This window comes from Peromyscus maniculatus, chromosome 21, assembly GCF_049852395.1.
Source record: "Peromyscus maniculatus bairdii isolate BWxNUB_F1_BW_parent chromosome 21, HU_Pman_BW_mat_3.1, whole genome shotgun sequence".
NCBI lineage: Eukaryota > Metazoa > Chordata > Mammalia > Rodentia > Cricetidae > Peromyscus > Peromyscus maniculatus.
Genome location: NC_134872.1, coordinates 55,502,442 through 55,525,390, shown reverse-complemented (window position 1 = coordinate 55,525,390; position 22,949 = coordinate 55,502,442). Strand labels below are relative to the sequence as shown.

Genomic DNA, 22,949 nt, shown 5'->3' with positions numbered 1-22,949 from the left:
TTTGTACCATAAATATCTTTCACTTGCTTGATTAGAGTTATTTGTAGATATTTTTGAACATTTGGGGCTATTTTGGAAGGTGTTGTTTCTCTAATTTCTTTCTTAATCCATTTATCATTTATATATGAGGGCTACTGATTTTCTGAGTTAATGTCATATCAAATTACTTTGGTGAAAGTGTTTATCAGATGTAGGAGTCTCCTAGTGGAATTTTTAGGCTCACTTATGTATACTACCGTATCATCCGCAAATAGATACTTTGACTTCTTCCTTTCCAGTATGTATGCCCTTGATTTTCAGTTGTCTTATCTTTCTAGTGAAGACTTCAAACACTATATTGAATAGGTATGGAAAGAGTGGAAAACCTTGACTTATTCCTGATTTTAGTGAAATTTCTTTGAATTTCTCTCCACTTATGTTGATGTTGGCTATGGGCTCTACTAAACTGCCTTTGTAATGTTGTGAGTTGTCGCTTGTACCCCTAATCTCTCCAGAACTTTTATCATGAAGGCGTGTGGGAGTGATGTCAAAGACCTTCCCTGCAGCTAATGAGATGATCAACTGCTTTTTTCTTTTAGTGGATTATGTTTTCCAATTTACATATGTTAAACCATCCCTGCATCTCTGGGTTGAAATTTGTTGGATCATGTTGAATGATCTCTTTGATGTGCTCTTGGATTATGTTTGCAAGCATTTTATTGAGAATTTTTGCATCTCTGGTTATAGGGGAAATTGGTCAGTAATTCTTCCTTTGTTGAGTCTTTATGTGATTTGGGTATAGGGTATAAAATGAATTGGGCAATGTTCCTTCTGTTCCTTTTTTTTTTTTTGAATAAATTGTGGAGTATTGGCATTAACACTTCATTTAAAATTAAGTAGAATTCTGTGCTAAAACATGGTCTATATTGGGGGCCAGTTGACTTTTAATTACTGTTTATATTCAATTGTATTTATATGTCTGTTTAAATTGCTTATCTGATCTTGATTTAACTTTGGTGAGTAGTATGTAGCAAAAAAAATTGATCCATTTCTTTTAGATTTTTTTCTATATGGTGGAATACAGATTTTTAAAGTATGTCTTTATGATTCTCTGGATTTTCTTAGTGTCTGTTGTTATTTTCCCCTTTGTTGATTTGGATCCTCTATTTACATCTTTCACTTAATTTTGATAAGAGTTTGTCAATCTTATTTATTTACTCAAAGAACTAACTCTTTGTTTCATTGATTCTACTAATCTTAAGCTTGATTATTTCTTGTCATCTACTCTTTTTGGATGGTATTTCTTTCTTTTTTTTTTTTTTGTTAGATCTTTCAGTCAGATGTGCAGTTAAGCTACTTGCAGGAGATCCCTCCAGTTTTTTGTTTGTTGTTTTTTTTTTATATAGGCACATAATGTGTTTTGAATGTGTCTCTTAAAATCTTCTTCATTGTGTCACATAAGTTTGGGTATGCTGTGTTTTCTCTTTCTTTCTTTCTTTCTTTCTTTCTTTCTTTCTTTCTTTCTTTCTTTCTTTCTTTCTTTCTTTCTTTCTTTTTTTTGAACCAGGGTTTCTCTGTGTAGCTTTGTGCCTTTGCTGGAACTCGCTTTGTAGACCAGGCTGGCCTTGAACTTACAGAGATCCGACTGCCTCTGCCTCCGAACTGCTGGGATTAAAGGTGTACGCTACCACCGCCCAGCTGTGTTTTCTTTTTCATTCAATCCTAGAAAGTCTTTAATTTTTTTCTTAATTTCTGTCTTGACCCATTTTCCAGTCAGGAGAGAGTTGTTCAATTTCTTTGATTTTGTAAGATTTCTGTTATTGTCCATTGTGATTAGATAGGATGCAGGGTGCTATTTCAATTTTCTTGTATCTTTGGAGACTTGTGATGTGTCTGAGTATGTTGTCAATTTGAAGAAAGTTCAATGACATACTGAGAAGAAGGTATATTCTTTTGTCTTTGAGTAAAGTATCCTGTAAATATGTTTGGTCTATTTGGTTTACAACATCTGTTATCTATTTACTTTTGTCTGAATGACCTGTACATTTGCAGTATTAAAATCACCCACTATTAGTGTTTTAGGGTCAATATGTGATTTAAGCTGTACTGGTGTTTTCTTTATGAGCTTAGGCGCCTTTGTGTTTGATGCATAGATATTAAGAATTGTAATATCCTCTTGATAGATTTTTTCTTTAGAGAATATATAGTGTTCTTCCCTATTGTTTTTGATTAGTTTTGGTTTGAAGTCTATTTTGCCATATGTTAAAATGGCTACCCCAGTTTGCTTCTTAAATCCATTTGCTTGGAATATATTTCTTCAATCCTTTACCCTGAGGTAATATTTATCATTTCTGGTAAAATGTGCTTCTTGGATGCAGCAGAATGATATGTATCTTGTTTGTACATCCATTCTTCTAGTATGTATTTTTATCAGGGAATTGAGAAAGTTGATGTTGAGAGTTATCAATGATAATTGATTTTATTCCTATTATTTTGTTGTGTTCTTTTTTTCTGTTTTTTTGGTTTGCTAGTCTGGGATCGTTTACTCCCTGTGTGTTCTTGTTTGTTGTTAACGTCTTCAGATTGAAGTTGTCCTTTTAGCACCATCTGTACAGCTGGATTTGTTGATGGAGACTGCTTCAACTTGCTGTTATCATAGAATGTCTTTTCTTCTCCATCTACATGATTCAAAGTTTTGCTAGATGTAATAGTCTGATCTGGTTCCATAGCCTCTTAGAGTCTATATAGCACATCTGTCCAGGCCCTTCCGGCATCTGAGAGTCTCTGTTAAAAAGTCCGATGCTGTTCTAATAGGACTGCCTTTTTATGTTACTTTGTCTTTTTCCCTTGTAACTCTTAATATTTTTTCCTTATTCTGTAATTTTAGCGTTTTGATTACTAGGTGCCAAGGGGAATTTCTTTTCTAGTTCAATCTATTTGGTATTCTGTATGCTTCTGGTAATTTGATAGGTATCTCCTTCTTTAGGTTAGGGAAATTTTCTTCTATGATTGTGTTGAAAATATTTTCTGTGCCTTTAACCTGGGTTTCTTCTCTTTCCTCTATTCCTATTATTCTTAGACTTTGTCATTGCCTAGTGTCCCAGGTTTCCAGAATGTTTTGCATCTGGAGTATTTTAGATTTAATGTTTTCTTTCACTAAGGTATCCATTTCTTCTATCTTGTCTTCATTGCCTGAGATTCTCTCTTCTCTCTCCTGTATTCTATTGGTAGGCTTGTCTTTGAGGTTTCTGTTTGAGTTCCTAAAATTTTCCTTTCTAGATTTCACTCAATTTGGGTTTTCATTATTGATTTTATTACCACTTTTGACGATTGAACTATTTTATTCATTTTCTTCCATTGCTTCTTTGTGTTTTCATAGTTTTCTTTAAGGAATTCATCCCTTGAGGACCTCTAACATATTGATAGAGGCTATTTTAAGATTCTTGTCTTGTGCTTCAGGTATTTGCATTTCTCAGAGCCTACTGTAGTAGGCTTGCTTAACTCTAGTAGACACATATTATCTTGATATTATTAGTTGAGTTTTTATTCTGGCATCTAGCTACCTGATATGGGGTGACTGTAATTCTAGACACTAATATCTGTTTGTTTGTTTTCTCTGATTCCTGGGAGCATGTGGTGGCTGTGTGTTATCTGGTAGGGTATGTTCTTGGATCCTGCTGTGTAAGGCCACTAGGGGTTATGGCCAGAATGTATTTCTAGGTATTGGGAGCTGACACTTAGGAAGGGGAATGGGTTTCTGGGGTCTGAGGCATCCACAGTAGGGGGAAAGGAGGTCATTGAATGAGGATCTGTTAAGTTCCTGGGGATGGGGGCAGACAGTGAGCACAGGCCATAACCGATAATCTGCTACAGAGCTGAGAATGAGACTGGGGTCGTATTTAGAGAAGTGTAAAGTTCTGAAGCAAGGATACATGTTTCACTGGCCTGCTTCCTTCTCTGGCAGGCTTAACTGGCCTGTTCCTGGAGAATACCTGCTAGATTTGAGGGCTGGGACAGCAGGATGGATGGGGAGAAAAGTTGGAGGAGAAGTCTAAGTTATCCTGTTGGAGGTGGTTTCAGAGCTGAAGAGGAAGCCACAGCAAGTCCTCTGCTACAGAGCTGGGAAATTGGATTTGGAGGCGAGCTGAGAGAGATAAAGATCTGCAGTTAACAGAGCTGCCTACCTGGCTAGTGTGACCTATAGATTTCCAGGGAATTTCCTGACTCTGTGCTGGGATTACAGGCATGTATCACCAAACTTAACTTAAAAATTATCAGTTTTTTAAATGTGGTATCTAGATCTATCCAGATGTGAAGAACTTCCCGTACCAGACAGCCCTGAATCCTTAATTCAATGTTTTCATAGAAGATTTTGAGCTCTTTTCTTTGAGGAGAAAAATGCGTTGTTTTCCAAGTGAGAGTTAAATGAACATTTAGTCACCAGTAAAGTCAGATACGCTTAATTCTGACTATCCTTTGAAATCCTACCTGCTTCTCCTTAGGAAAATATATCTAGACTTCATTGTATAACCAATCATATAGATGAAATTGGACACGGGGCTGTGTTCTAGCACAAACAAAAAGGTTAGTAAGCATGGTAGGCAGCACTTTTATGTAAATTACTATCAAAAAAGAGTCTATTTCATTTCTGCTTTACACAGGGACCTTGCATGTTACACATTGAAAATAATAGATTCCTAAGATGTAAGAAATCCTGGCTGCCAAGATCCATGCTGAAGGAGAAACTTCTTTAGAATAGTGCTCCTGTTCAAATTTCATGAACAACAAATAAATGTTTACTATGCTTGACTCATGTACAAGTTTTCAATGATTCGTTATAGATGTTATTATGACCTAATTAATCGGCTTCCTAGGAACTTACATCACTATCTTTAGACTAGAAAGAGAAATGACCATTCATCAAGGTTATTCTGAGGATGAAAAGGGAAAAGTGGCCACTTTTAAAGTAAAATCCCATCATTTATTTTAGCATGGTTTCAACAAGGGATATTCACAATCTGGATGCCAACACCTGGCCACTTTGTGTCCCAGAACCCTGGCTAGGGATGGTGAGGGAAGGAGGAAAGTACAGACACAAAAACACACCTTCAATTATGTTGGCATTTGGTAGAGTTTATTAACCCATACCACCACAACCTAGAACCTCCATGTGCTTATTAGATATAGCACAGGGAAAGGGTTAGCTAGTCTGTTAAAAGGTCTTTTGAGGCAAGCAGCTTTAGGTGGTAAATATAAAAAAGGAGAAAGTGAAATTGCTAGTCTTTGCTATTCATAAACACTTATGTTTGAAATATCGAGGAAAGCTTTGTCTTCTCTCTTGAGCCTAGTCCAAATGGGTAACAGCTCTACCTATTTACCAAGGTCCAATTGGTCTCAGAGTCCTGAATAGGCCTTGTTCATGTCAAAATACACACTCACTCAGGATTTTACTCATTTAGGTCTTCTGCCTATCCCTACAGGAAGACAGAAACTCTTTCTATACAAAATACCCTTCTTCAGTGAGAACACATGATGATTACTATAGGCTTTTCTACAGGTATTTATACTGTAGGTAACAATTTGTCCTTAGGATTATGAAGATTAACCTGTGGAGTGAATAAAAGGAAAATAACATTTGCAAGAATGGAGGTGCTATTTCCATTCCAGTATATGGTTCAGAGAAATAAAAAGGAAATGGGATTTGCTATAGCTCTTCTCCTTCTACCAAGGATATCCCTGAACCTCATGTATGTGAAACACCACTAGTACATCCTTTTATCATCATGATCTAAAAGCTGGAGCAGAGTGGCTTCAGAGACTAAGAAAACAGATGTGAGCTAAGAATTTGTTGTGCTTGAAAAATACCAGAACTATTTTCTACCTTCTGGTAGAGCTAAATTCTTTTGTCTTTTAACCAATAGGATTTATACATTTAAATGTCTAATAGAGGAGCATTTCCAGTCAATTTTTATATTTTCTAACATCCCTTGTACCTTTGCTAAATGATTGCTTGATTTTTGTTTGTTTCATATAATGGCATAGCTTTCATTTGTCCCCACAATGTCATAAAACTTTATCACTAATGTAATCACTATGAGTATTTAGAATATCAGTGAAGCATAGACTTGGATCAAAGGGACTATGGCATTTGAATGAACAGCCTATTCTAAGTAGCCATGTGGTTGGGTTAAAATGTAACATGCTATTCTGGATGAACTCTCCTAGTATCACAGACTGTTCTGGGGTTTTCAACCTCAGAGGTTTCACATTATTCTCTGTGAGAATAGTTTCCAGTTTGAGGGTCACTGAAAAGTAGCACTGCTTCAAGACTGCTTGACTCACAGTCTCTTCTGCTGCAATGCCTCTGCCCAGTTTCTTTCACCTTGAACTGATTCTACCTTGGTTAGGTCTTTCTCTGATTATTTTGTTATTGCAAAATCCCATTCTTTCCTCCCAATGGTAGCACACCTGTTGAAGCTTCTACTCAAAGTTTGTTCTTTATTTCCTCATTCGGAAGTTCTGTGAGATTAGACGGATGTTATCGATATCTTATCATTTCATATTTGTTCTTGCCTTCATGCACTGCACATGTCTTGTTCTTGGTGTTTATTTCACTGAAAACATTCCCATCTCCACCCAAATACGAAAATGCTAGTCATACTTATTTTTATATCTCACATACTATTGTCATAGGAGGTTAATCAAGCAGGGCTACATATTGAATTAGAGATAGTTTTAAGTTGCAAAACCGGCAAGAGAGATTGATTTATATCTTAAAGGATCAAGTTTATAAAATGAATGCTCAAAGAAAAAGAAAGTGAGAGACCTGGAACAAAAAATAAACACAATTTTCTTCAAAGTTGAAGAGAGTGATGAGCCCATCTTGACAAAATCTTCAGGAAAAAAGAATATGGGTTCTTTGTCTTCTAGGCTAAAGATCAAAATAAGATAATATGAACCTTCTCCATAGTGATAGTCTAAATAGTGTCTTTAGATATGGAGTGCTGGGAACCATGGAGTTGGCCTGGCCTAGCTGCCTAGAGAGGCATGTGTCATAGATATTTTTAGATTAGAGTCCATAGCTTCTGAGACACTGTATGCTTTCCAGATTCTAAGAAACTGAGGCACTCCATCAGGCAGTGAATAGTTCAGCCTGTTTTGTGTTTCTTTGTATGTTCTCTTAGTAGTCAAGGAAGCACGGAAGCTGGACAGGACAATTGACCTTAGACATGGATCTTGTGTACCCTGTATAGTTTGTAAATTTCATTGTATCCTGGCAACTGCAACAGTATTTATCCTGGAAATTGCCATTATATTCTGTTTCTGATAAAGGTGTAAAGTCTGATCACTCTCAATAAAAGTTGTCACAGCCCCAGTCTTGAGATGGCCCCAGTCTTGAGATGATCTGGTTTAATTACTCATGGCCCTATCAGTTGACCTTGGCCTGGTAAGTAAGCTCAGGCACTTACAATGGAGTATGTGTGGTCTCTGGATTGTCTTATGAAATGCTATGCTATAGTTTATGCTTAGCACTGGTTCCTCCTTAGAGTCTCATTGGTGTTTATTTAAAAACTCTTTCAATAGATTCATATTTATATTTAGTGGAAATATATTTTCAAGGACAATGATGATAGGAATTGTGGAGGGCCATGGATGGAACCTGCAATGAACTTCTTATAAAGTACCTTAAAAGTTGTGTCTTTCATCCACTTGGACTTGAGTTTAGTGCATGGCAACAGATATGGATCTATTTGCAGTCTTCTACATATTGACATCCAGTTATGCCATTACCATTTGTGGAAGATGCTTTCATTTTTTTCCATTGTACAGTTTTGGCTTCTTTGTCAAAAATCTCTTGTTCATAGGTGTGCAGATTAATGTTGGGGTATTCAGTTTGATTCCATTGATCAACATGTCAGTTTTTTTATGCCAGTATCAAGCTGTTTTTATTACTATAACTCTATAGTAGAGTTTCAGGTCCAGGGATGGTGATATCTCCAGAAGTTGCTTTATTTTACGAAGTTGTTTTAGTTATTCTCGGTTCTTTTTGTTTGTTTGTTTGTTTGTTTGTTTGTTGTTTTTTCCATATGAAGCTGAGGATGTTCTCTTGAGGTCTGTGAAAAATTGTGATGGGATTTTGATGGGGATTGCATTGAATCTGTAGATTGCTGTTGGTAAGATTTTCATTTTTATTATGTTGATTCTACTTACCATGAGCCATGTACAACATTCAAGTCCAAGTGGATCAAACACTTCAACATAAATCTAGCTACACTGAACCTGATAGAAAAGAAAATAGGAAGTAGCCTTGAATGCATTGGCACAGGAGATCACTTCTTAAATAAAACACCAGTAGCACAAAAACTGAGAGCAACAATTAATAAATAGGATATCATGAAACTGAGAAGCTTCTGCAAGGCAGAGGACCTTAGGCAAAGGACATGGTAAATAAGACAAAATGACAACCTACAGAATGGGAAAATCTTCACCAACCCCACACTTTACAGATGGCTGATCTCCAAAATATATAAAGAACTCAAGAAACTAGACATGAAAATACCAAGCAATCCAATTGAAAAATGAGCTACAGAAGTAAACAAGAGAATTTTCAAAAGAATCCAAGATGGCAAAACACATTTAAGGAATTGTTCAACATCCTTAGTCATCAGGGAAATGCAAATCAAAATGACTCTGAGATACTATCTTACACATGTCAGAATGGCTAAGATCAAAAACACTGATGACAGCTTTTACTAGAGAGGATATGGAGCAAGAAAAACACTCCTCCACTGTTGGTGGGAGTGCAATCTTGTACAGCCACTTTGGAAATCAGTATGTGGTTTCTCAGAAAATTGAGAATCAATCTACCTCAAGATTCAATGATACCACTCTTCAGCATATATCCAGGAATGCTCAGTCATACCACAAGGATACTTGCTCATGCTCTAAGCTCAAACAGTATTATTCATAATAGCCAGAACCTGGAAACAACATAGATGACCCTCAACAAAAGAATAGATAAAGAAAATATGGTACATATATACAATGGATTACTACTTAGCAGTTAAAAAAAAACAAAGGCATCATGAAATTTGTAAGCAAATGGATGGAACTAGAAAATATCATCCTGATTGAGTTAACCCAGACTCAGAAAGACAAACATGGTATGTATTCACTTATAAGTGGATACTATATGTAAAGCAAACGATAACCAGACTACAACCCACAGCTCCAGAGAAGCTATCTAACAAGGAGGACCCTAAGAGGAATGTAAGGATTGCCCTGGGAAGAGGAAATAGATTAGATCTTCTGAGTAAACTGGGAGTGAGGGGCTAATAGAGGGTAGGGTATGGGGGATGAGAACATAAGGGAATGAGATGGTCAAGCTGGAACAGGAATGGAGTGGGGGATATTTTGATAGAGGGAGACCTCATGGGGATAGGAAGAAACCTGGTGCTAGGGAAGTTCCCAAAAATCCACAAGGATGACCCCCAGCTTAGACTACTAGCAATAGTGGAGAGGGTGCCTGAGCTGCCTTGCCCGGTAATCAGATTGGTGAATACACTAACTGCCATCACAGAGCCTCCATCCAGTAACTGATGGAAGCAGATGTAGAGATTCACAACCAAGCACCTGACTGAGCTCCAGGAGTAGAAAAGAGGAAAGGGGGATTCTATGAGCAAGGGACATCAAGAGCATGATGGGGAAACCTATAGAGACAAACAAATCAAGCTAATGGGAACTCATAAGCTTTAGTCCCATGGAGCCTCCATGGGACTGGACTAGGCCCTCTGCATAGGTGAGACAGTGTGTAGCTTGTTCTGCTTAAGATGCCCTCTGGCAGTAGGATCAGGATCTATCTTTCATGTATAAATTGGCCTTTTGGAGCCCATTACCTATGGTGGGACACCTTGCACAGCCTTGATGCAGCGGGGAAGAGCTTGGACATGCCTTAAATGAATGTACCAGGTTTTGCTGACTCCTCATGGGAGGAGGTCTTACCTTTTCAAAGGATTTGAGAGGAGAGTTGGGGGAGGAGAGCTGGGAATGGGTGGGGGAGGAAGGAAGAGAGCAGGATCTGTCATTGGTTTGTAAAATGAATAAAAAATTTCTTAATAAAGAAAAAAAAAGTTGTATCTTTCATAGCGTCTAAGATTACAGTGACATTTTTATAAAACTACCACAAGTGAAAGTAGAAAGTGGGGTTTGGAGGTTTATTCATTTCCTTTCTATAGCTAGATTTTTATGTTAAGATTACAAATATAGGACAAACAAGATGATTATGAACCATTATTTGAGTGCTCTGGACCAAACCCCAGTCCTCTGGCATAGTAGCAGTGGTCATAACCTCTGAAGCATCTATCTAGCCCCTTCTACATATTTTCTTTATGTAAGGTTAAAATTGTATTAAATATTCAGTGAAAATATCAAGGAAATATATGGCCTTGTGTTTAGTGTATATAAGTAACTAAGGATAATTTTGACTTCATCCACTCTCTCTATTTCCTCCCTTTTCCAAACTAAACTGTGCTTGGAAAGTAGAAAGAAAATCTCATTTAAGTAGTGAAAGTTGAAAATTAATTTGTAGAGAAGATGATATCATTTATTTATTTGCAATTTTTTATTCATAGTTACATTGTAAGTGATCCAAAAGGTGTGACTATCCTCGTTCACTGACTACCATCTAGCAAATGCATTTTGTATAGTTATATCATCCAAGGTGATGAGGTTTCTAATAAGTCTAAATATTAAAAATAGTGAATAACTGAACATATTGATGGTACTGAATGCGAGATCTACACAGAGGAAGACAGTGGAAAGAAAATGAAATGAGAAATGTTTTCTTCAGCATATCCCCTATCGCTTTAATTCCACAGTCAATGCTGGTCTCATTAGATCCTCAAAGCCTTCCTTCAGAAATACTACTTGGCTCATCTGTTACATTGAGATCCATCATCAGCACAAAAGGCTCTAAATAATAACTGTGAATAAATAGAAAACATCAACTTCTAGAATATTAAATGAATTTGTGTAAAGCTATGAACTCTCAATTTATACCTACATTTATGTAACCTGCATAATTTCTTATGGGAAGAAATTGCAAGAAAATTTTGCAGATGGCTTATTTGTGTGGCCATTATCAGCTTTCTCAAGACTCTGTTAACATAGCCACTATTCAACTGGGCATATCACTATTGCCCTTATGAAATAATAGTTTCCCTCATCTGATTAAATGAGAACAGAAGTTAAGACAGAAGACCGGTACCTGCTTCCTTATAAAACATCAGTCATAAAGTTCTCCCTTTTTTTGTTGTTCATGTTTGATGTGTTTGGAACAATAGGAAATATTAACCTTATTGTAATATGTATCAATCTTAAACATCAAGGAATTAGGACTTCTTAAATTAATGTCACTGACAGAGAATCATTGCATTAATATGACCACACCATGGCACTTTATATTTATTTACAGTGTCTAGGGAGAGAAAGTATTGGAATAATTTTTCAAGCATGGTACACTGTTAACATCTGTAATTTAATTTCACTAATCAAATACATGTACATTGTTAGACAAAAGCAATGTTATATTGATTTAATTGATGCACAGAGCATATTTAGAATTTGACTGAATTTAGCATAATAGATTAGGAAAATGGCATGGTACAAGATTAAGCTCAGAAATCATTTATCCCCAGTATTGTGGAATTTATAACAGAGACTAAGTCAGATAGAAAGCCTTGGTAGGTTTGAATTTTTCTTGTCTTACAATGAAGCTTAAATTCACATACAGTCATCTCCCATACAACTTTATTTTACCTTTTTGCTTTCTCTAGTTTACCAAGACATATGTTGTTATTGAGATATATGCTCACCATAAAGTAAATCAGTAGCATTCCCCACTTTCACTGTCTCGCCTAACACTCAAGCGTAGATCACCTTTTTTAGACAGTTTTTCACATGAGGGAAAAAGTGGTTAAATTTTGACATAGTAGCTCAAGCAGATGAAGTTAAAGACCAGGATATGTTTCTTTTATTTTCGTGAAAGTTCACTAGAATATGCTCATTGAAATTGCCTTTATTCTGAAATTTCTTCTTTGTTATGTAGACAAATATTCACTAGTGCTTTTTTTCTTATAATGATTATTATAAAAACCAGCTTTTGTTGTATTTTCTCCTGGATTAACTCACGATCCAAAACAATACTTAAGTAAAAATAGTCTTACTAGGTAACTAGCAGACTCTTAGTAATGGGGGATACAGAGCCTGAATCGCTCAACTTCTGTAACAAGGCAAGGCTTCCAGTGGCGAGATTGGGGCACTAACCCAGCCACAAAACCTTCAACCTACAATCATTTCTGCCAGCAATGTGTGCTGGCATAATAATTGTGGGGACCTGCCCCACCGGGGACTTAGGTCTCCTGTGAAGAGGTGGCCTGGAAAGGCAAGTGCCTTCTGCTCACTGCTTGCCTGTTCCCCTGCCGGTTTCCCAGACTCCCTCTTACCCGTTGACAATCAGAGGCATCGGGAGTCAAGTCAAGCAAGAACTCGTTTATTGATAGGCAGTAAGCCTCTTTTATACCAGAAAACCTCAGAACCCTAGGAGGGGGTGAAGGAACAAACCAATCATTTTAAAGGGCACCCTATTTACAAGTTGTTTATGTCCTGACACTATCTCTTGTTTTTGAGTATCTTATCTTAGCATAAACAACTTGAGCTAACTTTCTTTCTCACCATTTGTATCCACTCTCTGCATAAACACCTTAAAGCTTAAGCTCTATTTATCTGAATTTCTCTCAGCACCCTCTTTGCAGCCCATGTATGCCCCACAAATAATGGCACTGAACTTGTGGGAGTTGCAAACCAATGACTGGTCCAACTTGAAACCCACACCAGGAGAGAAAGCCTATATCTGACAGTGCCAGGAACCAGAGTCTGGATCACCCAGAGACCTAAAATATAAGTAAACACTAATGGAAAAAATAAATGAAATGATTCAGAATTCTGCTAGGCTCATAGATCTGTGCCTAGCCCATTTGCCATCAGAGAGGCTTCATCCAGCAACTGATGGGAGCAGATGCAGAAACCCACAGTCAAATATTATGCTGGGCCTAATGAAGAGGGGAAAGAAGGATTGTAGGAGCCAGAGGGGTCATGGACATCACAAGAACATGGCCCACCGAACCAACTAAGCAGAGGTTATAGGGGCTCAAAGAGATAGAAACAACAATCCAGGATCCAGTATGTGTCTGAGCTGGTGCACACATGTTATGTTTGTGAGGCTGGCTCTTCTTGTGGGACTCCAAACAGTGGGAGTGGGGGTTGTTTCTGACTCTTTTGCTTGCTCTTGGGACCCTTTCCCTACTATTGGTTTGCCTCATCCATCCTGCATATGAGGGTTTGTGCCTAGTCTTATTGCATCTTGTTATGTTGTGTTTGCTTGATATCCCTGGAAGGCCTGAAGGAAACTGTAGGGGTGGATCTGGGGAAGAGGGGAGGTTAGGGGGAGAGACTGGGAGGAGACAGGGAGAGGAAACTATTCATTTGAGAGAAAAATAAATAAAAACAAGTCTAAGTTTTATACAGTTTATAAACTACTCGTTTTACTTTTTGGGATACATGTGCATTAAAAACAAAAATGATAGTTAAGGTATTCTGTCAGTTAGGGACATAGTTCAGTTGGCCTAGTGTAAGGGCTGTAAGTGCTCTTAACTGTTAATTCATCACCCCAGCTCCCTAAAATTGTATTTTATTATGCATCATGAGTTGCCTATTTATAATGCACCTATTTCATTTGGTCTATTTTTTTTTAATTTTTGTTTTATAATTTAATTTAATTTTTACGTGTCAGCCACGGATTCCCCGTCCTCCCTCCTTCCCGCCCCCACCCCCACTCTCTCCCCAACCCATCCCCTATTCCCATCTCCTTCAGGGCAAGGACTCCCCTGGGGATTCAGCTCAACCTGGTAGATTCAGTCCAGGCAGGTCCAGTTCCCTCCTCCCAGGCTGAGTGAAGTGTACCTGCATAGGCCCCAGGTCCCAAACAGCCAGCTCATGCAGTAAGGACAGGTCCGGTCCCACTGCCTGGGTGCCTCCCAAACAGTCCAAGCTAATCAACTGTCTCACTTATCTGGAGGGCCTGATTCAGTTGGGGACTCCTCAGCTATTGGTTCATAGTTGATGTGTTTCCACTAGTTTGGCTATTTGTCCCTGTGCTTTTTCCGATCATGATCTCAACAATTCTCAATCATACAATCCCTCCTCTCTTTCTCACCGATTGGACTCCTGGAGCTCCACCTGGGGCCTGGCTGTGGATCTCTGCATCTGCTTCCATCAGTCATTGGATAAAAGTTCTAGCACGACAGTTAGGGTGTTTGGCCATCTGGATCACCAGAGTAGATCAGTTCAGGCTTTCTCTCGACCATTGCCAGTAGTCTATTGTTGAGATATCTTTGTGGATTTCTGGGGACCTCTCTAGCACTTTGCTTCTTCCTATACCCGTGGGGTCTTCATTTATCATGGTCTCTTTTTCCTTGTTCTCCCTCTCTGTTCTTGATCCAGCTGGTATCTCCCAATCTCCTAAGCTCTCTTTCCCTCCATCCTTGTCCTTCATTACCCCTCCTGATGTCCAGAGAAATGGATGAGATCTACATTTGGTCCATTTTTAAGACACTATTTATTTAGAAATTTATTGTTTAATTATCAAATGTCTATGACCTTTAAATTTTCTTCACATGTTGATTTCTAACATGCATAATTGATTAGAAATACATAGTTTTAATTTCAAAACTTGTTTGTAACTATTTATATCCTAGTATATTGGCTGCTTGAGAAATGTTTCATGATCACTGGAGAGGAATATGTGTTTTGCCGTGTGTGTGTGTGTGTGTGTGTGTGTGTGTGTGTGTGTGTGTGGTGTTTTGCTTTTTGATGGTTTGAATATTCTACAGATGTGTCAGTATGCTTTCTTTACCAATTCTACTTACATAATTTATTATTCAAAGTGAGGTTTTTAGTGCCCCAAGTATTATTATATTCATAACTTCTTCATTTCTTCATTCAACTTTGTCACATTCAGCTCTATACTCAGTGCATTTTGAGGATTCTATGTTAGCATATACATGAATATTGATGTGTTGTTGATGGATTGATACTTTATCATTACATGACATCATAATTCCGATAGTAATTTTTCTCTTAGAATGAAATTTATCATAACATCTTAACATCACCCCAGTTCTATTTGGTTGATGGCTGAATGTGATTTCTTTGTAAATCCTTTAAATATAACCAATGGTAAGGGGCAAATGTCCTGGTATTCAGGCTCTATTCATCTATATTTTCTATCCAAGCTATACCAGTACACTACTTTCCAAAGTAGAAATGTTTTCATGATATCCTATGTGTCCAGTAATGAATGGAACTAGAAGTCAACTACTGAACTCTAAATGTCAATGCTCCATAATATCCATGTATTAAATATTACGTAGTAGAATGGCAATGAACTTTTTCTCCAGTTCAGCAATGGTGAATTCTCCATACTTTATTCTTTCTCAGGAAGAAAATATTCTTCCACAGAACCTGAATCCCTTCTTTGACATTTGTCCTCATTCCACAGTTTCCATTGTTACTTTATAGCTTGAAATATTTGTTGCATGTGTTATCATCAGGTTTTTGTAAGCTCAACTATTATTGTTTCCCCTCTCTCATCTGTGGTGAAAAGGCTGGATGGAAATTTCCAGCCAGCTCCAGTCTTTATGAATCTTCTCATGTATTTATTTTCTGTATGGAATGGGCAGATCAGGTCTACCAGTGTAATGTACACTGCCTTCAATAGTAATAACAGTTCTTAGTCTTAACAGAATTGCAAATTCTGAACCTCCATTTCCAATCTACCAAATCAGACTTGGGGAGGGGGCTCTGAAATCTCGATTGAACTAGCCCTCTTGGGAATTATTAAGTAGGTAAAGTTTAAAAACAACAGGCCGCCGGGCGGTGGTGGCGCACGCCTTTAATCCCAGTACTCGGGAGGCAGAGGCAGGTGGATCTTTGTGAGTTCGAGGCCAGCCTGGGCTACCAAGTGAGTTCCAGGAAAGGCGCAAAGCTACACAGAGAAACCCTGTCGTGAAAAACCAAGAAAAAAAAAAACAGGCCAGTATTTTACTTGATTTGACCCTGTGATAGGGGAATCCATTGCTTTCATTTTTACAATATCAACTTCTGTAAGCTGGGTCAACTGGCAGCAATTTAATTTTACCATATGTAAAATAAGGATATTAAAAGCATGTATATTGAATCTGACATCATTTTCAGGTCCATAAAAAGAATGATGGAAAGTATTAGATTTTGAAGGTTGAAATTGAATGGGTAATTGTTAAAAATTAATAAGCTACCATTAAAATGTGTGGAAGTCTTCTCCACAACCATCAGTGAATACAGAATTCCTGGTCATGTAATATATAAATAATTGCATCTTATAACGGAAACAATCACTTGGTCTCTAAGCCTCTAATATTTTAAATTGTAAAACACAAAAATTCAATCATAATCTCCAGCTCTAAAATTCTGAGATATCACCGAATGATTTAATAATAGGTACATTTGAACAGTTAGCACTAAAAATATCATAAAACTGAATGCCATGTAGCTGTAATTTTCAACATTTCTCTTTTAGCAATCATTTTAAACAAATATTCCTTATTGAAATAGTTCAGAAAAAGTTACTTACTGGGAAGTTCATTATAAATTAATCCAAGCACGTTTTGTTTTCCTGAGGAAATTCACTAGTAATAGTTTTATGATCATGTTCTTTGAAAATGACACAATTCACCCACACATACAAATAGTTTTGGTTTTTATAAGCTTCAGTAGTTAAATTTCCTTTCTAGGAAGATCTATAAATAAAAGTGGTCATTGTCCCCTGATTGCAAAACAAACTGACTTTCAAAAGAAGATCTGCTGTCACTTCTTGCCTAAGAAACTGTACCATGAAGATTCATCTCTTTCTCTTTATTCTGCTCTTTTGGGTCACAATTTTACCAGGTAATATGTAAGCATTTGTCGGGGGTATTTGTAGAAAAGGATTTTCAAAGGCATCAGTTGCTGTTTCTTAAAAATATTTTTTTAAATAAGAATGAAAATATTGTTTTACTAGGTTTAGTGTGGAATTTTTAAATTGCAACAGAAAATAGTTACTAGTGGGAAATCTGGTGAGACATGAAGATATGTAGTTTAATCAATAATATTGTATTAATATTAATTTCTTTCCACTTACAGATAATATCATACATTTTCATGTATGACACACAGTAAGATTGGCCTCCACTGTGTTCAGAATCCAACATGTTGAAATCTGAAATGATTAGAAAGTTTAAAATTAAAATATTTATCCCATTATGTTTACACAGAAATATATATTTGGTATTCATTCCTAATGGATTTATACCTTTTTTGGAAAACTATTGTTGAGCATTATTAACTGTAAGGTGTCAATAACTCAGTGTTAGAATATATAACTTATATTTTTGTACTCTACAATCATAGAGAATTAGTGAAATGCTTTCTAGTATTCTTTTCTCAGAATTACAAGCCAATTACATTCCTTGTTGGTTTTCTTTTAAGTATTTCTTGTCATTACCAACTACTGTATTTTGGTGGAAATTTTCCCTGAAGTCTATTTTATCCCAGCAGGTAAACAGTGAGATATTGGTCTTCTTATGAAGTGATACACATACATTAACTGCAAAACAAATAAACAAACAAAACAAAATAAGAATGCTGGCTTCACTGTATTTATTTATTTTTATAGTAATAAATTAACCCATTCCTTCACTCATTTCAGACAGTCTAGCTTAATAACCTTTACAAACCCCAGGTTTCATATGGCCTCCAATATATAATAGATCATATTCCTATATATTTTGTAAGTAACACTAATTAACACTAGTAAATAACTATGTAAGTATATTTCAAGCCTATATCTTTTTTGCAATGAACGTCTTCAGGTGCCCTTACTAATAACCAGAGTTACTTATCCATTCCTTCAACAATATATATCCATTCAATATAAATGTAAAATTTATATTGAATACAGGCTTGGAAATTATAAATCACTTAGATGATGGAATAGCATAAATTATATTGTGTGTCAATAGTCTTATGTATTTTTCTTTTACTTCCAAAGGGTATGCTCTTTTTGAAATTATACATGATCTAAACCTACAGAGAACTCTTATTATTACAGACAAAAATAGTATGAAAAGCAATAACTGTAACTCTGTCTGGATGCTCTTTTCTTTTCAATAGTAGGAGAGGTATATTATAAAAAAATTTTTAGGAAAGGAAATTAATAGGCTTACTATCACTTTATATCTCACAACCTATCTATGGTAAAAGAATGAAATTCACTACAAACATAGAGCACTGGTGCTGAGGAGATGGCTGAATACTTATGAATGTTTACTGTTCTTAAAGGGGACCTGAGTTCAGTTCCTCAGTTCTGAGCACTCAGAGTGGGCAGCCCAAGACCACCTACAACCCCAACTCTGGGGGATCTAATGATCTGTTCTGGCCTCTATAGTAACATTCATATATGTGGTGCACATAAACTACTATTATAGAGGCACACATACAAACACGTAAGTAAACTATAACCCACTGGGTCAAATTAGTGGTCTCCATGTACTCTTGGGTATGGAGACTTCCACCAGAGTATGACCAACCAACCAGAGACCACACCCTTAAAAAACATTCTCCTCAGAAGCCATGAACTGTTAGTAGCTCCTCAGCTAATAGTTGGGTTTCATGCAGGGCTGTTGACTGGCTCGAACTTGCCTAGGTCTGGGCAGATAACCACAGCTGTCCAGAGTACAGTAGTCCTATATGTGTTAAATACAGTGTTTTGATTTGATCCTCTCCAAACTCTGAATGTCTAAACTTAAATATTATTTACATGAAACAGAAATATAAAGTATCATTATACTACCAGTAATTATTGTCCTTAAGATTACTATGCCAGGAATTTCCATTTGTGTGACTTAGTTTTCTTCTGCATTTTCTAGACACTATAAATACATGTAAAGTCTAAAAATGGGATATTTTTTATTGCTCCATTCTTTTAATTTTTTCTGACAAATTGGAAATTTCTTTTATTATGAATGGGTATTTTTATTTAATCTTACATATGTTATGAATGCAGAGCAGCGTGTTTTTGTATCAAGGAGATCACATTGTCTTTCTTTCCCTGATACCTGCAAAAATTCAAGGTAATCTAAGGAATAAAACAAACACACAAATAAATAAAAACAAAAAGAAGTTGTAGGTGAAAGAATTATTTGGGGAATAATTCTGTACATGTTTATTTTTTATATTAATTGAGATTCATATACTACTTAAAGAAAATTTCTATCATCTGAAGCAATTATAATAGTATAAATGGTTCTTTCATGAGGAAGTAAAGGAGATGGATTCTTCTGAGAGTCATAAGATACTTTAGAGTAAGGATAATATGTGATTAAATGCATTTGAAGACAAGGGGTTATTTGTCTTTTCACAGTATTATTAGAGCACTATTATTAGGGGTGACATTGCACCTGAGAAGACGTTAAGAAATGCTTGGAGAACATTTCTCACAGCCTGTATTACTGGCAATTGTTGGATAAAGTTTTCAGAATGGGTGATAAAAAACCCTGAAAGGCACAGAACACAGAATGGGTGACAAAAAACCCTGAAAGGCACAGAACAAGCCCCTCAGGACAAATGTTTGCTCAACCACAAATTCAGCTTTGTTTAGGAAGAGAAGCCTACTCTAGAGCCTGCCATAGCTCCCAAGAGTTATTCCTATGACATAGAAAATAACAGCCTGATATAGTAGCAAACCTCTGTAACCCCAACACGGGGGTGGGGAGGAAGATTCAGTGAAATCAGGAATTCAAGTCCATCCTTAGATACATTGAAGTCAGCCTGAGTTTCATAAAATCCTGTCTTTTAAAAAGAGACTTTAAGCCGGGCGTGGTGGCGCACGCCTTTAATCCCAGCACTCGGGAGGCAGAGCCAGGCGGATCTTTGTGAGTTCGAGGCCAGCCTGGGCTACCAAGTGAGTTCCAGGAAAGGCGCAAAGCTACACAGAGAAACCCTGTCTCGAAAAAACCAAAAAAAAAAAAAAAAAAAAGAGACTTTAAGCTGGGCGGTGGTGGTCCACGCCTTTAATCCCAGCACTCGGGAGGCAGAGGCAGGCGGATTTCTGTGAGTTCGAGGCCAGCCTGGTCTCCAAAGTGAGTTCCAGGAAAGGCGCAAAGCTACACAGAGAAACCCTGTCTCGAAAAACCAAAAAAAAAAAATAAAAAAAGAGAGAGAGAGAGAGAGAGAGAGAGAGAGAGAGAGAGAGAGAGAGAGAGAGAGAGACTTTAATTTTGCAGTTCTAGACAAAGACATGACAAAGTTCACCATGGCAGAACACCAGTATTGGTAGAATCTGCTCATGACTCCAGCTACAAATTTTTCATCCTTCTTTTTTTTTTTTTTTTTCTTGTTTCAAAAGGAATTAAAAGCAAAGCAGGAGTTAGTAAACTGTTTTTTACCTAAAAATAAAGTAAGTAAATATTTCAGGTTTTATGCGGCCTATAAGCTCAACTGTCATTGAAATATGAAAGCTTTTATATACAATGTGTAAGTAAGTGTGTGCTAATGGAATCGTACATCATAAAAAAGTGGCATGGTGGATTTGGGTCTTATGCACACTTCATTCTTACCAAGATTAACACAACAAACAAAAATCTGAAGAATGCCTTTTCAAACAACTATTATTTCAGAAGTGTTGTGGTATTCCCATAAGGGTGAAAAATGAATGCATACTCTCTCTCTCTCTCTCTCTCTCTCTCTCTCTCTCTGTGTGTGTGTGTGTGTGTGTGTGCGAGTGTTTCCCTCCCTTACCCCCATCTCTCTCTCTCACTGTCCTTCCCTTTTCTCTTTGATCAATGCTTTTGTTACATATAGACATAATTTAGTTCATATATTTGTGAAAGAAAACCACAAAGTATCCAGGAAATTTGAAAGCATTTGAACAAATTGTTTACCATTGCCTAATTCTGAATACTTTTGAAAGACAAAATTAAGTAGCAATGAATTTTAGTAATAATGTTCAGTAATGACTCATAAGGCATAAGGCTTAGGTTGATTATTTATGAGAGCAGAATAGGGTATCCTTAATTCTATGGATAGCTGCAGAAAGAAAGCCAGGCAGAACATAAATCATGACCCACTTTTATGATTGTTGGCTGATGATGACTGATTAATAAATAAGATGCTAATTGGCCAGTAGCCAGGCAGGAAGTATAGGTGGGACCGAGAGGGAAGAGAACACTGGGAAGTGGAAGGCTGAGGCAGGGAGATGCTGCCAGCCGCGTGATGAGAAGCAACATGTAAAGATACCAGTAAGCCATGAGCCACATAGCAACTTATAGATTAATAGAAATGGGTTAATTTAAGATATAAAAATAGCTAGCAAGAAGCCTGAGCCATTAGGCCAAACATTTTAAATAATAAAAGTCTTTGTGTGTTTACTTAGGTCTGAGGGCCATGGGAGCCGGGCAGGAACAGGATAACTTCAGCTACAATTATCTTCAAGAACTTTTCCTGGGCCATCACCCAGTCATTTATGAACACCTACTTAGCCCCATGACACTTTCTGAAGTCTAGAATATCCTTCCTGTAAGGCAACAATGAATTCACTTAAATTTTCCCCAGCATTGGAGAATGGTCACACTATAATCTTTTGTCTCTAGAACTTTCTCTGTATAGTTATGTTATATATAGTTTCCTAATTCCAGCCATTCTTTTCTTCTTGCAGCCAAAAAGAGGTATCCTGAATATGGTAGTTTGGATTTGAGGTGGGAGTGCAGAATGAGTAAAGGTCACTGTAAGACCCAGTGCTCTGAAAATGAATTTAGGATTGCTTTCTGCATAAGACCTGGAACTCACTGCTGCATCTAGAACTGAAGACTGTGGATGAAAAGATACACATAACCCCAAAGGAAGAACAAGTCTAATTAAGTCTTCCCAGCAAAACTTTCAAGATATGTGTGTCTCTGTAAAACAAAAAGAATTAAATAAAATTTAATCCTGAATCATTCGGAAGTGGTCCTAGTTCACATATCAGTTGGTGCATTCAGAAAAAAAAAAACTGAATCCATATAATGCAATATAATCCTTGAACAGAACTCAGAGTTTTGTGTCTTGTGGTAGTCGACATAGTAAGATGATGGGAAATCCTAAGTCAAAGAAAGGACGTGTATCTCTGAGATGCAGACTTCCAGTAGACGTGCACGATTAATTTATTACCCACAAGAAAATGTATAAAGTCCTAGGCTTGGAGACTAGATGTTGAGAACACAGATCAATCTCATGAGATACAAAGGGCTTAAGAGAGAGACTAACCAAGGCATAGGAACAATGTAGCAGAGAAAATTCACATCATCACTAGTGTCTACTCATGTTTATTTAGTGTAGAGAAGTGCGAATCAAAAAGGATGGGGGGGCATTTCAGAAAGGAGAATGTAGACATAATTATTTTGTATCAAAATATATACTATGCCCACTACTTTAATCTTTTCTTTCTCCAAAGAGTAGATATTGCAAGAGGAGATACACACAAGGAAAGAAGGAACACTCATCTTCAATTTTCACCTTTTTTCAGCCTCACTTTCTCTCCTGCCTCTGAGTGCAACAATATTCTGACCTGTAATGCTACATAATAAACCCATACAATATCCACCCAAATTTCCCATTTTTTTATTATTGCATAGCATTACAATTTATCAATTTGTATCTAATTAAAATTCTTGTGAAACATTCACTCACCCAATAAAATAGAATAGGTTTTGGCAAATTAATTAATGGAAAGGGAAATTATTAGCACCATACACATGGATTAGAATTTGACTCAGAAAGAAATAGGAAATAAATAATTTATTTTA

General features: G+C 36.8%; 1 protein-coding gene across 1 annotated transcript; it reads left to right on the top strand.

The window, feature by feature from the left end:
* Positions 1-16,891: 16,891 nt before the first annotated feature.
* Positions 16,892-22,092, top strand: LOC102906513 (beta-defensin 17). Its single transcript, XM_042269904.2, has 2 exons — positions 16,892-17,019; positions 21,824-22,092. Exons 1-2 carry the CDS (start codon positions 16,965-16,967, stop codon positions 21,964-21,966), a joined length of 198 nt encoding a protein of 65 aa, XP_042125838.2. The 5' UTR covers positions 16,892-16,964; the 3' UTR covers positions 21,967-22,092.
* The last annotated feature ends 857 nt before the right edge of the window (positions 22,093-22,949 follow it).